General features: G+C 40.6%; 1 protein-coding gene across 4 annotated transcripts in view; it reads left to right on the top strand.

The window, feature by feature from the left end:
• bpifcl (BPI fold containing family C, like) overlaps positions 1-16,299 on the top strand; it is an 18,550-nt gene extending 2,251 nt beyond the window's left edge. For all 4 annotated transcript variants that reach the window (XM_020940820.2, XM_055165691.1, XM_055165692.1 and 1 more), the window contains 14 exons: positions 268-367; positions 1,831-1,962; positions 5,214-5,369; positions 6,478-6,541; positions 6,624-6,684; positions 7,372-7,463; positions 8,858-9,034; positions 9,113-9,172; positions 10,947-11,114; positions 13,329-13,396; positions 15,439-15,481; positions 15,775-15,835; positions 15,938-16,014; positions 16,092-16,299. In XM_020940820.2, coding sequence (XP_020796479.2) covers positions 268-367; positions 1,831-1,962; positions 5,214-5,369; positions 6,478-6,541; positions 6,624-6,684; positions 7,372-7,463; positions 8,858-9,034; positions 9,113-9,172; positions 10,947-11,114; positions 13,329-13,396; positions 15,439-15,481; positions 15,775-15,835; positions 15,938-16,014; positions 16,092-16,139 — 1,307 coding nt within the window. In that variant the 3' untranslated portion in view covers positions 16,140-16,299. The remainder of the gene's footprint in view (positions 1-267; positions 368-1,830; positions 1,963-5,213; positions 5,370-6,477; positions 6,542-6,623; positions 6,685-7,371; positions 7,464-8,857; positions 9,035-9,112; positions 9,173-10,946; positions 11,115-13,328; positions 13,397-15,438; positions 15,482-15,774; positions 15,836-15,937; positions 16,015-16,091) is intronic.

The following is a 16,299-nucleotide window of genomic DNA, read 5'->3' as shown; positions in this document are numbered from 1 at the left end:
TATCTCATGCAAAATCAACTTTTCAGAGCTTTCTACCTTCTAAGAGTGATGTGTGGGCCTTGTATTTGTCGTCAGAGTGGTTTTTAGATTGATTCGGCTTTTCTTTAACAAATTGCAGCATATTTCTGCCACCCGAACTAAAGCTGCTACAACAACGTAGTAGAAAATGCTTCCCTTTTTATGAGGATATAACATTGAAAGATCATTAACAAACTTAAAAATCTGTTTGTCATCACCACATCAGACCTTTTTTTTTTTGTTTTTCAGTGCGCCACTTTGCAGCTGGAGTGATTCAGGATACATTGTCTGAGCTGGAGCTTCCTGAAGTGAGCGGTCACATCATGGGAGTCCACTATTTTCTGTCTGGGTGAGGTTCCACACAGGGAGGGACAAAACACTCTCATTATCGAGTAGTACTCAAGCAGAAGTAACATGCTTCAGCGGAGGAAGAGGAGGATGGCGCGTCAAGAGAAAAATAAACACGTTTTTGGTCACTGCATAAGAAAATATCAAGAGTGTGTGAATAAAGAGGATATGAAGAGAGCTGGTCAGAAGAGCAGAGGAGAGGGGTAGAGGAACATGAGAGGGTCAGAAGAACAGAGGAGAGGGTCAGAAGGTGCAGAGGAGAGGGTCAGAGGAACAAAGGAGCAGAGCAGAAGAACAGATGGAGCGGAGGAGAGGGTCAGAGGAGCATGAGAGGGTCAGAGGAACAGAGGAGAGGGTCAGAGGAACAGAGGAGAGGGTCAGAGGAACAGAGGAGAGGGTCAGAGGAACAGAGGAGAGGGTTAGAGGAGCAGAGGAGAGGGTCAGAAGGTGCAAAGGAGTAGAGGGTCAGAAGGTGCAGAGGAGAGGGTCAGAAGGTCCAGAGGATGCAGAGGAGAGGGTCAGAGGAGCATGAGAGGGTTAGAGGAGCAGAGGAGAGGGTCAGAAGGTGCAAAGGAGTAGAGGGTCAGAAGGTGCAGAGGAGAGGGTCAGAGGGTCCAGAGGAGCAACGGAGAGGGTCAGAAGGTGCAGAGGAGAGGGTCAGAAGGTCCAGAGGATGCAGAGGAGAGGGTCAGAAGAGCAGAGGAGAGGGTCAGAGGAGCATGAGAGGGTTAGAGGAGCAGAGAAGCAGAGGAGAGGGTCAGAAGAGCAGAGGAGAAGGTCAGAGGAACAGAGGAGAGGGTCAGAGGAACAGAGGAGAGAGTCAGAGGAGAAGAGGATGCAGATGAGAGGGTCAGAAAGTGCAGAGGAGAGGGTCAGAAGGTGCAGAGGAACAGAGGAGAGGGTCAGAAGGAACAGAGGAACAGAGGAGAGGGTCAGAAGGAACAGAGGAACAGAGGAGAGGGTCAGAGGAGAAGAGGATGCAGTTGAGAGGGTCAGAAGGTGCAGAGGAGCAGAGGAGAGGGTCAGAAGGTCCAGAGGAACAGAGGAGAGGGTCAGAGGAGAAGAGGATGCAGTTGAGAGGGTCAGAAGGTGCAGAGGAGAGGGTCAGAAGGTCCAGAGGAACAGAGGAGAGGGTCAGAGGAGAAGGGCAGAAGAGGAGAGGGTCAGAAGGTCCAGAAGAGCAGAGGAGAGGGAACATATTTTTAGAGCATACAGTATTCTATATTTTACATTAAATACAAAACTACTTTATTGCTACATGAAAGCGTTCTGTTGTGTTCTTGAGCAAGACTCTTCTCTCTCTTTACCAATAACCATGTGTGAGATTCACAGTGGTCAAATTCCAACTAATAAACATGTAATTGAATATAAATTGACACAGTGGACTTGGACAAAGACACAACAACAAATGCAGCTTCAGAGTTGAGATTGAACCTTCAACTCCACTGTTACTGTGTGTTTCAGTATGAAGGTTACCAAGCTGGACTTCCCTGAGCCTGAGGTGCACTTCTGTCCTTTGAGCTCTGGACTGAAGCTGTCTGTGATCGGCCTCAGTGTGGCTCTGACCGGGGACTGGCGCACACACGTGGGCTTCATGTGAGTGTTACTACTGTGGGATGGATGTCCAGATTTTACAGCGTTATGAGAGTATGATAATCATACAATAATCTTTTAATAATAATAATAATAATAATAATTTGAATTTTAAGTACTCTTGTGATTACAGTATTATGGGATGGATGGTATGGATCTATTTATGAAGCACTTTTAAAAATTAAGTTTACGAAGTGCTGTACAAGCAGCAAAGAATAATGCAAAAAGGATAAAAACAGCATAGAGAAAGCACAAAAACAGACAATGATGCAAACAATTCAATTAATTATACTTAATTAATGAAAGAAATAGAATAAAAATAAATATGGAATAAAATCAAGCTAAAACCAGTTAAAGGAAGGCCAACCGATAAAAATTTGTTTTAAGAAGTGATTTAAAAGATGATACTGATGGTGTGAGTCTCATCTCCTCAGGCAGGTCGTTCCAAAGTCAAGGAGCTGTATCTGGCCAAAATATTTGGGTCTAAATTTTATGCAAATTAATTTATATTTAGTGGATGCTCAAGACACTTGAATATTGCCCTATAGCCTGTACTATAACACAGTGGACCAAATAAATAAGGTGTATTTCAATTATTTGTCATTTTATTCTGCAAACACAAACTGAAACTTTCATAAAAATTACTTACAAAGTCTGTAAAAGTGACTTAAAAGTGCAGCTCCACTGTGTCTTTGTTTGCGGCACAACAGATGTGCCTGTGTCTTTGACACCTACAGTAGAAACAGTTTCTGATCTTCATTCTTTGTTCGGCTACAGTTAAAATCTTGACTAAGCTTCACCTTGTTTCAGCAACATTGACACTTTCTTGGAATGCACAGTTTTAGCAGCTTCTGAAAGTCTGCATCATCAGCCCAGTCTGCTGCAGGGGAACTGTTCAAAATATTTTTGGCAGATCAAGAGCTTCGAAGAAACATATCATGCTGGTGGTGACAAAATCACAAAATCATAATCTGCTTGATTAAGTGCGTCACGTCACTTTGGTGGAACTTCTGAACCTTCCTTTTCCATAATATTGTGAAAATCAGCTTCTTCTTTTCTTCTGTCACAATAGAGTTGAAGAATTCCAGGCCAACTATTTCTTCACTCAAGTAACAAAGACATCGGCCGAAAGCTGTTAAGGCACTTTTTTCACAACTGCATTTTCAGACAGTGATGGCTTCTTAAAGAAAATCAGATCATCTGCAGGAGCTTCAAAACTCCATGCACAAACTTCACGCAGCTTGAGCAACCTCTAAAACCTCTGGTTTTCTTCCAAATTTCTTCCTAAATCATGTTTTGGATGCTAAAACCTAATGCAGGGTTCTAATCAAGGTTATCTGAAACTTTATTTTTTACCGCGCTTTGATGGACCCTAATGTACATACAGTATATTACATTTATATTTTCAACATTATAGTATTAAGAATGAGTCTGTCCCAGGGCAGCTGTGGCTATAATAGAATTTGGAGTGAGTGAATAATGCTCTGTAGTCTGAAGATTATTATAATTAAAAGCTTTATTTTGACAGTAATAAATAATTTTTTGCACCTTCAGACACGGTTTAGATTTGGACATTTATGGACTTTTCTTTAGCGCCCAAAATTTGTCAAATATTTTAGGTTTTTCTAGATTGTATCTGAATCTACTGTAGATTATAAACCAGATGTTATGTCTTTAACTCTTATTAAGTAATATTATTTAAAAGTGAAGGTATAATAATAATAATAATTTGTGTAATTCATTGACAGACCTTAATACTTTTGAGTTTTTTTATATAAATGACTTTGGAGGAATTGTGAAGGAGGAAGTGCGTATTGTTAAATTTCACTTCATGATTTCTCGTGCGCTTAGTGTGACTTTTATTATAAATACTCTGAATCATTCTGAATCAGGAACTATTTCTAAAGTCAAGTGGTTTAGAGCCTCATGACCAAAATATGATATTACATGTCAAGGTTCAGGTGATGTTTTTTTTTTATCTTGTCAAATTTTAGCTTCTTATTTTAAAGGTGCACTGTGGAACATTTCTGATGGTGGGTCTGTGACCTGCTTGTCTCCATGGAGATGTGTCTAAAAATTATGGAGTAAGAGAGTTATCAGAAATATTTGTGTGCACAGTGTGATAGAAACCATGTATATTTAGAGATGCCGGACTTTTGCGCCGCATACGGACTGAACCAGGACTAAACCAGGACTAAACCAGGACTAAACCAGGACTAAACCCAGGACTGAACCAGGAAGACTAAACCAGAACTGAACTAGAACTAAAACGAACAAAATCAGGACTGCACCAGGATTGAACAAGGACTAAAACAGCTCTAAAACAGGACTGAACCACGATTAAAACAGGACTAAAACAGGACTAAACCAGGACTGAACCCTGGACTGAACTGGGAGGACTAATCCAGGACTAAAACCGGACTAAAACAGAACTAAATCAGTACTGATCCTAGGACTGAACTGGGAGGACTAAAACAGGACTAAAACAGGACTGAACCGGGACAAAAACAGGACTGAACTAGGACTGAACTGGGAGGACTAAACCAGGACTGAACTAGGACTAAAACAGGACTGAACCCAGGACTGAACTGGGAGGACTAAACCAGAACTGAACCAGGGCTAAATCAGGACTGAACCCAGGACTGAACTGGGAGGACTAAAACAGGACTGAACCAGGGCAAAAACAGGTCTTTAACAGGACTAAAACAGGACTGAACGAGGAATAAAACAGGTCTAAATTAGGTCTAAACCAGGTCTAAGCCAGATCTAAACCAGGTCTAAGACAGGACTAAACCAGAACTTAACTGAGTGTCGGGACGGGCGTGGAGGTGCGTCCGTGTAGACTGTTGGGTGACGGCAGGTGAAAGGACCAGCACAGAACTCCGAAGAGCTTGAGTTTGTGGAGAGAGAGTTTTTATTTTTATGCTCAACTACAGCCAGATATGCACTTTTATTTCTATCCTATGTAAACTAATATTTCTGAACGCTTTCTTACTCCATATAGATTGTTCCACATTATGGCCATCAACTTAAAGGTGCACACTGTGTAACTTTTCCATTGGAGGGTTGGTCAAATGTTTTTCCACAGTATGACATTAAACAGCTCACAAAAGACATGAAACACAAGACACTTTCAGGATTTGGCCTTGTATGATTAGGACTGTTCTATACTTCATGTGTTTAATAGTTTTCATATGTTATTTATAATCCCGTCTGTAGAATCCACTGACCCTTGTCTCTTTGTCCCTGTGCAGTTATGATCAAGGGACTTTCAACTTGGCCGTCTTTGACCTGTCCCTGAACTCCGTCCTGGGGCTGGACATGGACAGCTCCGGACGTCTCTCTGTGTCCTCCGTGTCCTGTTACACGGACATACAGTCTGTGGACATGCATTTCTACGGAGGAGCCAGGTAAACACACACAAGCACATATACAAAAGCGTACACACACATACAGGCGCACACACTCACATGGCTCAGTTTCTGCACGGATCAGTTTTTGGAGATCCACAACCGCACAGTTCAGCACCACATCTGCCTGTTAACCCGTGATTATATCAAAGATAAATCCACACTCACCCAGACCTGTTAACATTCCACCCGTTACCCGCCTGTGCCCGTGATAAATCAGGGTGAGCCTGACAGCCCAATAGTCCAGGTCTAAACCAGGACTAAACCAGGACTACACCAGGACTAAACTCTCTCTCAACCTGGTCCATCGTTCCGGGAAAAGACACGGAAATGTCACTGTCACTTACACATACAGTACATCCTGGACACGTGTCAAATATTTTCTCCTGTTTGTCGTTCGTTTGATTCACCTGACCCGCCCGTGTGTCATCACTATTCGCCCGCATACCTGCCCGTAAAATTCCAGAATGTTAAACCCGCCCGTTTCAGCAGCTATTTACAGGCACCTGACCCTGTGCAGGACTCTGATCTGCCGTGGCCGCCCTGGGACAGACTGACAGAAGCGAGACTGCCAATCTGCGACCACCACCAATCACACACATCACATTCATACAGGGCAATGTGGGTGAAATGTCTTGCCTAAGGACACAAAAACCTTTTTCCACTATCGCGTGCCTGTGGCTCCTGGTGTTTCCAGCCGTCTCCCATCCAAGTCTCCCACTAAAGCTCAGCAGGGCTGGGGCTGGGTGGAACCCCGGCCCTGAGACCTGACGGACCTGACGAGATCAGGCTCCGACAAGCTAAACACACACAGACACAAACAAATCCCATGGGGAAAGGTTTGGCTATAATCTTCTACTGTACGCATAAGAATTATCTCCATGGAGAATGTTCTGAAGTGGTTTTAACTTTCAGTTTCCAGGGAATCATGAAGGTGACGCACATTTCCAGAAAGTTACATATTAATACTTTAAGTTAAATGCACACACACTTCACTTTGGATCACTCTGTTGGCTGTTGTTTAATTCCCTGTGATGCAGTATTGCTAAGTTATGTTTTTATTGAATTTTGTACGAAAATAATGTAATTTCTTTCTCTCTGAAAACAGTTGGGTGTTTCAGTGGTTGGTGACATTTTTTCAAGACCACATCAGGGACAGGATACAGAACAAAGTGAGTTTTATAAATTATAAAAACACGTAACTTAATCTTCTATTTATAAATACAGTTTATAACACTACCTCTGTCTGCTCAGATCTGCCCGTGTGTGGACAGCGCCATCGAGGGCTTAGAGCGATATCTGCAGGCGCTCAACGGTACTGCAAATTTTAATTTTTTCTGCTGCCTTATAGAGTTCAGTTGAATTAATGTAAGATAGATACATTTAATGCATTGCCTTGGGACATTCCTGGCTTTAAAATGTATGTAATTAAATAAATGCAAGCTAAATAAAATCAAAGCAAGGACCAAAAGACGCAAAGACAGTTTTTTTCCCAAAGACTATAACACACATGCACTGACTATCTCCATATTCCTGTCTCTCGATTCCCCCATCTCCTTCCATCCATTTGTTGTGCAGGTTTTTTATACAGTTTAATACAGTGCAATATCTTTTTTTTTTTTTACTGAGTATACTAGTTAATGTTTAACACAGTACAATATTTCATACAGTGCAATATCTTGCTTGAGTGTTGCCCTAGTCTTTTTATGTCTTGCGCTAGTACTATGTTCTTCTTTATTTATTCTGTTTTATTTTTGTACTGTGTTGTAAGTGTCCCAACAGTTTGCAGTGGTCCAAAATAATTTTATTCCTCAGTTTTTGACCTTAAGAGTTATACACATATACATATTGTTTTTACTTCTTTCGGCTACATGTAAAAAGATCTAGTACAGTACTGTGGAGGTGGTTTATCCTGCAATAGCAAAGTTATATATTTGGATGATCTTTAACATGTTTAAATCGTTGTCTTGTTTTTTTTGGGGGGGGGGGTTTGTGCTCTTAGTGTCTGTGGATGTGAATTCTGTGATGGACCTGGACCTGCCCCTGACGGATCCTCCCACTGTGGACTCGGACAGCGTCAACTTTGGACTCAAGGTACGACTCGGAGCTGGAACGAAACAAAGTCAAAGTAGAAAATCGCCCTACCTTCACTATCCAACAGGGGTCCCCCAAGATAGTATTTTAGGACCTATTTTATTTAGTTTATATATCAGTGATCTTCCTAAAATGTGTCCAGCTGTATGTTGATGATGCTGTGATCTTTACACATGCCAAAACTGTACAAGAAGCTTCATAAAAGTTAACATCAGCCATGACTCATGTCCAAAAGTGGGTCAAGAACTCAAGAAAACTGTCTGCATGATGTTCAGTTAAAAAACAACTGAGCTACAGCGGTCCAGTGTCTTTCTGGACAACTGACCGATTCAGCCTCGTCCAAGAGTTTAAATACCTGGGACTAACGTTGGACTCGACATTGACATTTAAGAAACACATTAAGAGCCTCACAAAAACTGTTCATTTTAACTTAGTGAATTTTAGACAAGTAAGATCCTTCAGGACTCTATATGCAGCATGAATGTTTTTACACTCCATGATTCTGTCTCATATAGAGTGTTGCATAACCACATAACTCAAACCAGTCGAATCACTTTTTTAAAAAGGCCGTAAAAATACTGGAAAAGAACACCACTCTCATTTCACCACTGCACTATTTTAGACAAGTGCAACCTGCTTAATTTGAATAATTTTGTTGATTTTAAATATGGATGTTTTATCTATAAAGTTTTGCATGGACTTGCCCCCCTCTGTTACAGGATTTTATTAAAGTAAAGACTGTCAGAGGGATGAGAACTAGGGCCTCGTGGGGAACTATGAGTTCGCACACAGACCTACCACATTTGGACAAAGTGTGTCTCAGTCAGAGGCACAAAATCTTTGAAAAGTCTCCCAATATCAATAATCCAATCCAATCCAGCTTTATTTGTAGAGCACATTTTACAAATAAAACAGTTTCCAAAGTGCTTCACATGGCAATGCAACATTTTACTTTAAACAAGAAAAAAAATTTAAATAAAAAAATTATGTTTAATAAAGACACTAATAGAAAAATTAAATAATAATAATAAAATCAATGAACAAAAATCATAAAATCAATACATAAAAGCAGTACTAAAAATAAAATAGATAAAAACAATAAATAAATAAAAGACACAGAGGACCACACAACTCATTAAAAGCCATTAATAAGAGAGACTCCAACACTGGACACTTTCAGATCCCACTTGAAACAGTGGCTAAAAGAAAACCAGACTTGTGGACACTTTTAATAAAAATAAATAGAAAAGCACTCTTATTTAAAGGTGCACTGTGTAACTTTTCTGCTGGAGATGTGCCTGGAATGTTCTACAGTATGACTTCCATTATCCAAATCGTTTTCTTTCTCCATTACCACATATGTGACTATGTGTTGTTCCTGGGGCGTCCTGCAGGGGGAGTTCTACTGCCGCGAGTGTCATAAGGACCCTCCGTTCGTGGCCCCGTCCTTTTTTCTGCCCGTACACAGTGATTACATGTTATCAGTGGGCGTGTCTGAGTACAGCGTTAACTCCGCCTCCTTCGCCTACTACATCTCCGGACACCTGCAGGCGCTCGTCAATGACAGCATGGTACGGAAATTATTATTCTAACATTATTTATTTATTCACAAATTTATGAAAACAGCTCATATTTCTGTATTTTTTCAGATTCCTCCCTACTGCCCGATCCGTCTCAACACCACCTCCATGGGGAGATTTATTCCGCAAGTATGATTATTACTGTAACATTATTATTGTCATGATTTTCTGGGAACTAATGAAGAAATGTGGGTTAAAATAGCCAATGGCCAATTATACAGAGTGTCCCAAAATATCTGACATTATTGTGTATAAAAGGAGGCACAGTGGGCGGTCCAGCAGCATTGTTAAGTCCTGGTTGAATCCTGTTTTAGACCTGTTTTAGTCCAGATTTTGACCTGTTTTAGTCCAGTTTTAGACGTGGTTAAGTCCTGGCTAAATCCTGTTTTAGACCTGTTTTAGTCCTGTTTTAATCCTATTTTAGTCCTGTTTTAGTCCTGTTTTATACCTGGTTTAGTCCTGTTTTAGACCTGTTTTAGTCCTGGTTTAGACCTGGTTTAGTCCTGATTTTGACCTGTTTTAGTCCTGTTTTAGTTCAGTTTTAGTCCTGTTTTAGACCAGTTTTTAGACCTGTTTTAGACCTGTTTTAGTCCTGGTTTTGACCTGGTTTAGTCCTGTTTTAGTTCTGGTTTAGTGGCGCAAATTTAACCTTCACCAACCTGTGCCATCTGTGCCTTTAAAATTTTTTTTTCATTCTAGCAGTGACTCGTGCACCACAATTTGAGAAGCACAATATTAAATCTAATCATATATTTCTAAATCAAAAACAAACACTGGACAAAATTTTACCCTTTGCTTACATTTTAAATACTGTATTTTTCGGACTGTAAGTGGCACTTTTTTTCATGGTTTGGGTGTTTCCTGCAACTTATACTTCGGTGCGATTTATATATTAAAATGTTCACACTGAAGCAGCGAGAGGTTCTAGTCTTGTGTGTCAGTATCTGCTGCTCTTGTTCCTCCTGTACCACTGTCACTTGGCTCTACTGCGCATGTCTCCTACAGAAAAAGCTGCTGTCCTGCTGCAAGTAGTGAAATATTCAGCTGAAAACAATAATCGAGCAGCAGAAAGAAAGTTTGGAGTGAGAGAGAAACTTGTGACACCGGGAGGATGCACCATGAAACTTTCTTGAAGTCACTGGATGGATGGACAAAACCTGGACTTCAGTGACACTGAAACCATCCTGTCGGGATTCAGAAACACCGGAATAATTCTAACTGGAACTGATGCTGAGTCTGACGACAGTGACACAGAAGAGGAAGGGCCTCTTGTGAGTTTGGAGTGAGCGAGAAACTTGTGAGGGACTGGCGGAAAGCGGGGCTGGAGAACACAGCTTCACGGCAACTGGGAGGATGCACCATGAAACTTTCCTGGAAGTCACTGGATGGATGGACAAAGCCTGGACTTCATCCTGTCAGGATTCAGAAAGGATGAAATAATTCTAACTGGAACTGATGCTGAGTCTGTCGACAGCTACACAGAAGAAGAAGCGGCGCTCTGTTTACCTCCAGAGATCGTGGAGTTGCTCGTAACACCGAGGATGAATAATTGAATGGATTTAGTGATCTGGAGTGAGATGGAGAGTTTGGTAAACTTGTTCTGTTCTGTTGTTTATAATTATCTGAAGAACTGTTCATATGTGACGTTAACAGTCTGTTGTTCTCTGTTCTATTATTATTACTAGAACTTGACTTTTAACAGGAAATGTCGGTTCCTGGTCTCTGATTTTATAAAATATTTTTCCACCAAAAAGTGCAACTTATATATGTTTTTTTCTTCTTCATTACACATTTTTTGGCTGGTGTGACTTATTCTCCAGAGCGACTTACAGTCCAAAAAATATGGTACTTTTTACCTTCAGAAGCCGCTACTTTGAATCTAATCTTTTGTTTTATTTTCCAGTTGGTGCAGTTGTTTCCAGACCTCCTGATGGTTCTGCAGGTTTACGCTCGTCAGACCCCGATGTTCTCATTCGAGTCTGGGTTTGTTAAACTGGACCTGAACAGTGCCGTCAAAGCCTTCGTGGTTCAGGCCAACAAAACCCTGACCCCCATCTTCAAACTGCACGTGGTGAGGAGGAGGAGGAGGAGGAGGAAGAGGAGGGTGTCTGGTTTGGTTTAGTTTAGTTTAGCGCGCAAAGACTTCACATTTTAAAATAATGCTTGGCTGTGGGTTCAAACTGAAACACAAAGGAGTCGTATGTAAGATTTTATTCTATCTGTCTCCCCAGATACACAACAAGTTCAAATCAAATACAGCTTTTATTGGTAACACTGATTATAACACTGATTTATTTTTTATTACAAAAACATTGGACATAATGGACAAGTTGTTTATAGCCTTATTCCCAAGGGATAAGTACAATCTGGGGACGTCTGGTAATTTGCAAATTACTTAAATTTACTGACATTGACTGAGACTGAATGAGAAAAGAATGTGGAAAGAGATAGAAAAGTCGCACAATTACAACAACAAACAATAAGATGCAGATTTGCACGGGACTAGTATTATTACGGGATGTTTGTGCTTGGTGAAATATAAACCCTATTCGCACGGATTAATATGACCTGTGAACTTTTGGTGATTTGTAATAATTGCGGAGGATGCCTGAGATCTTAATCCCGTGCGAATGTGCCATGTCTATAAATTTCACTGCAAATTACCTACTATATATCGCCAAACACAGACATCTGGTGATAAAACTAGTCCAGTGCGAATCTGCATCTTAGTGTTTGTTGTTGTAACTGTGCAGCTTTTCTATCTCTTTCTTTTCTTTCCTTTTCCTTTCTTTTCTCTTTCAGTCTCTGGGTCAATGTCAGTAAAATAGAGTAATTTACAGACATAAGCCCTATTCACACAGGATAAGTACAACCTGGCAGCGTCCTCCACTGGGATGAGTACGGGCAAATAGTTGCTGAAACGGGCAGGTTTTAACGTTCTGGAATTTTAAATCAGGACTAAACCAGGACAACACCAGGACTAATCTTGGACTTAAGAGAGAACCCTGAGCCCACAGAGCAGCGTATATGCAAAGCGTGATTGGGCAACGGCTGCACTTACCTCCGTGCGGTGCGGAGCTCTGCACCGGTCCTTTTGGCCGCAGTCACTTAAAGGACTACGCGGGCGCACCTCCTGCCCTGTGAGTCCTGGTTCACTTCTGGTTTAGTCCTGGTTTAGACCTGGTTTAGTCCTAGTTCAGTCCTGGATTAGTCCTGGTTTAGTCCTGGTTTAGTTCTGGTTTAGTCCTGGTTTAGTTCTGGTTTAGTCCTGGTTTAGTCCTGGTTTAGTCCGTGGTGTGTGCGGCACAAAAGTGCGGCATCTCGATCAATTATTCTTCTGCTTTATAAATAAAGCCTGTGAAGTGATGACGTATTTTTGACAGTCAAATCATGTCTGTGAATTCGTGTTTGTACTGAAGAAAACAACCTTTCATTTTGTGATTATAATTCTTGAAGTGGTAACTTTTCAATTTGTATTCTGATGGATGTTTCAGTTATAATGCTTTTAGTTTGTGTGTGATTTATCACGGGCACTGGCAGATAATGGGTGGAATATTAAAAGGTCTGGGCAGGTGCAGGTTTAACTTTGATATAATCACGGGGTAACGGGCGGGCGCTGGTCTCTAAAACAGACCCGTGCAGGACACTACAACCTGGGGACGTCTGGTAATTTGCAAATTACCGCCCCATCTCTGTGTTAGCGCATTTGCACGGGATAAGCGAAGTCCATAAGTCTGTAAATGACTCTATTTTACTGACATTGACACTGAGATTGAAAGAGGAAAGAACACGGAAAGAAAAGAAAGAGATAGAAAAGGTGCAATTACAGCAACCAACACTGAGATGCAGATTCACACTGGTCTAGTACTGTCACCAAACGTCTGTGTTTTGCAAAATATACTAGGTAATTTGAGGTGGAATTTTTACTTTACAAATTACAGACGTGACGCATTCACACAGGATTAAGATCTCAGGCATCTTCCACAACTATTACAAACCACCAAAGCTCCATGGGTAAAACAATCCCGTGTTAATAGGGCTATAATTTGGCATTTTTGTTCTCAAGACTATGGTCCAATCAGAAATAGTCTCTCATTTCTATTGCAGTGCTGAAATCCAGTTGGTTTAAACCTAAAATTCTGGGGAGGGAATTCTGGAGGTTCTGACTTTCACATGAGACGTTGTTTGTGTCAGTTCCATTTCCTGTTGGGAACATAACATTTGCTTCTATTTTTTTTTTCTTTTCTGTTTGTTTTTAATGTGACTGATGTTTGTGTTTCTCCAGGACTCGGCGCTCAGGGGCAAAATGTGGGTGGACAGTGAGAAAGTCAAGAGCAGTGTGAAAATGGACAAGTGAGTGGAGCCGTGTTCAAGTGTTTCAAACTGTGTGTGTCTTTGTATCTGTGTCTGTACTGTGATGTTATGTGAATTATATGTGCAGGTTTGAAATATATATTCTATGTAACTAACTAACTAAAGGCCGCCACACACTATAGGAGAATTTGCCCGATTTTGACTGCGATTTGCTTCTGTCCAAGTTTGGGGAGGCGTGACCCGACTTTGTGTCTTTGTGTGTGATTTTGAAGCCACTGCTCTTCATGTTTGTGTGTCAGATCGTAACCACCAAGTTAGTCCTAGTTTAGTTCTGGTTTAGTTCTGGTTTAGTGGTGCAGTCCACATGATGTACGGGAGGAGGGACAGTCCACAAGGCGTACAGGAGGGGGATGGTCTGCTGTTTAAAATGTCAAATAAAAATGCCAAATAAAATATCCAGCATAAATTATTCATGATCTACTTACATTCATCATGTGTATATTTTACTTGACTCAGATTTAGTTTGCGGGACTGCAGTTTATCATCCCACCCTCCCTGGTTTTACTGTAGACAGGAAACAGCTGACGCAATCGCACTCACAACTTTATATCCTGTGGCAGTGTTGGGAAGGTTACTTTTAAAATGTATTCCCCTACAAATTACAGATTACATATCCCAAAATGTAGTTTGTAACAGACTCCATAAAATTACTTAAAGTGAGTAACGTAATCTGAATATTTTGGATTACTTGATTTGCTGTAGAGAAGCAAAGACGAGGAAATCTTCACGTAAGATGTTTTGTCTGCTAAAAGACAATTAAAAGTCCAGTCTTTACTTAACCAGATTAAAAATATTATTGATAGAAGAGGAGACACAGTCCATGCAGCATGATTTAGTCCTGTTAAAACCTGTTTTAGACCTGGTTTAGTCTTGGTTTAGAATTGGTTTTAGTCCTGGTTTAGTCTTGGTTTAGACCTAGTTTTAGACCTGGTTTTAGACCTGGTTTAGACTTGGTTTTAGACCTGGTTTATACCTGGTGTAGACCTGGTTTAGACCTGGTTTTAGACCTGGTTTTAGACCTGGTTTTAGACCTGGTTTTAGACCTGGTTTAGACTTGGTTTTAGACCTGGTTTATGCCTGGTGTAGACCTGGTTTAGACCTGGTTTTAGACCTGGTTTACTGGTTTTAGACCTGGTTTAGACCTGTTTAGACCTGGTTTTAGACCTGGTTTTAGACCTGGTTTACCTGACCTGTTTAGACCTGGTTTAGACCTGGTTTTAGACCTGGTTTTAGACCTGGACCTGGTTTAGACCTGAATTAGACCTGGTTTTAGACCTGGTTTTAGACCTGGTTTTAGACCTGGTATATACCTGGTATATACCTGGTTTAGACCTGGTTTAGACCTGGTTTAGACCTAGTTTTAGACCTGGTTTAGACCTGGTTTAGACCTGGTTTGGACCTGGTTTAGTGTCCAGCAATGAGTGGAATTACTGAGGAAAAAAAAAAAAGGGATATAGCCCGAAATGTGAAAACAGGAAAATACTGCTGTGTAATCCATTTATTTCAACAAATTACCACTCATTAATACAGTAACTGTAACTGAATACAGTTAACCATAATTTGTAATCTGATTACGTAACTCCGGTACATGTAATCTGTTACTCCCCAACACTGTCCTGTGGTCTGCAGACAAATCCCGCTGCAGTCTTTGCGATCTGAGATTTTAAGTCTCATAAGATTCTCCTTGTGTCTGTGGTGTGCACTTTTTGTCACATGTTTAAAAATCATTTAAGACCGAAAACTCCTGTTGTGTGTGGCGGCCTTAACTCAGTAAATCTAACACTGGAGCACAGGAGTGTTCCAATCCCCAACATCATGTGGCAGCGATCGTTTTAACCTGATTCAAACTGCCTCAATCCTCTCTTATGTAAGGAGCTCATTGTTGGGACAGTAGTTTGATGAATTATCTCATGTTTTTTAAAAGTACTTTAAAACCTGAACTGAATCCTTGTTTTTGGACTCATGTAAGAAACCAGACGAGTAATACTTTTGACATTTAAGTCTATAATATGTTTTTTCAGTTTCACCCTGTCTCTGGCCAGCACTGAAATTGGACCCTTTCAGGTAAAATTACAACAAGTGAACACAAAAAGGCACACTGTGTAACTTTTCTGGAGGGTTTGTCACCTGCTTGTTTCCATGGAGATGTTATTGCTTTGGCTTGGAATTAAATTAAACATTAAACATTAAACAACACTAAACATTTCCATCTATCATTTATTCACTGCAGGAGTTTCTGTTGCTCAAAAATGCACAAGTTCTTTCTGTGAATAGAGTTAAAGACAAACAGGCGGCAGACCCTACACTAGAAAAGTTACGCAGTGCAACTTTAAATTATAAATACATTTTCTTTACAGACAGACAAGTTGGAAAGTATAGCCAAGGTTGGAGCAGGCAAAGCAGTGGATATGCTCAACAGTGAGTTTAAGAATTAACAATATTCGATTTTAAATGACATTAAACAAAGACATACAGCTGAATTGATTAATGCGAGGTTAATATCTGCGTTTGTGACTTCAGAATACCTGGCCAAGGGTTTTGATTTGCCCCAAACCAGATGTGCCCAGCTGCTGAACTCTGTGCTGAGTGTGGAGGAGGTGGGTTTGACACCTTTTTGTTTTTCATCAGCCTGTATCTGTTTAATATCTGTAACTTTTGTATTTGTTCATTTCAGGGCTTCATCGTCTTCTATTCAGACGCCAAATTCCAGTCGCCATTTTAACTGCACTTTTTTGTTTTTGTTTTCTTTGTCACTTTCACAAAATGAGGGAATGAGTTATTGTTGCTGTTGATGTCGAATGTATTTTCTTATTTTTGTCTGTACTTCCAGAGAAAGTGATGTGTCCAGATTTTCAAAATAAAACTTGTTGTTAATAATAAAA

Source organism: Boleophthalmus pectinirostris, unplaced genomic scaffold (genome assembly GCF_026225935.1).
Source record: "Boleophthalmus pectinirostris isolate CB_2022bp ecotype Guang Dong unplaced genomic scaffold, ASM2622593v1 HiC_scaffold_8, whole genome shotgun sequence".
In the NCBI taxonomy this organism is placed as follows: Eukaryota; Metazoa; Chordata; class Actinopteri; order Gobiiformes; family Gobiidae; genus Boleophthalmus; species Boleophthalmus pectinirostris.
The sequence above is the reverse complement of the archived record's forward strand: the minus strand, read 5'-3'. Positions and strand labels throughout refer to the sequence as shown.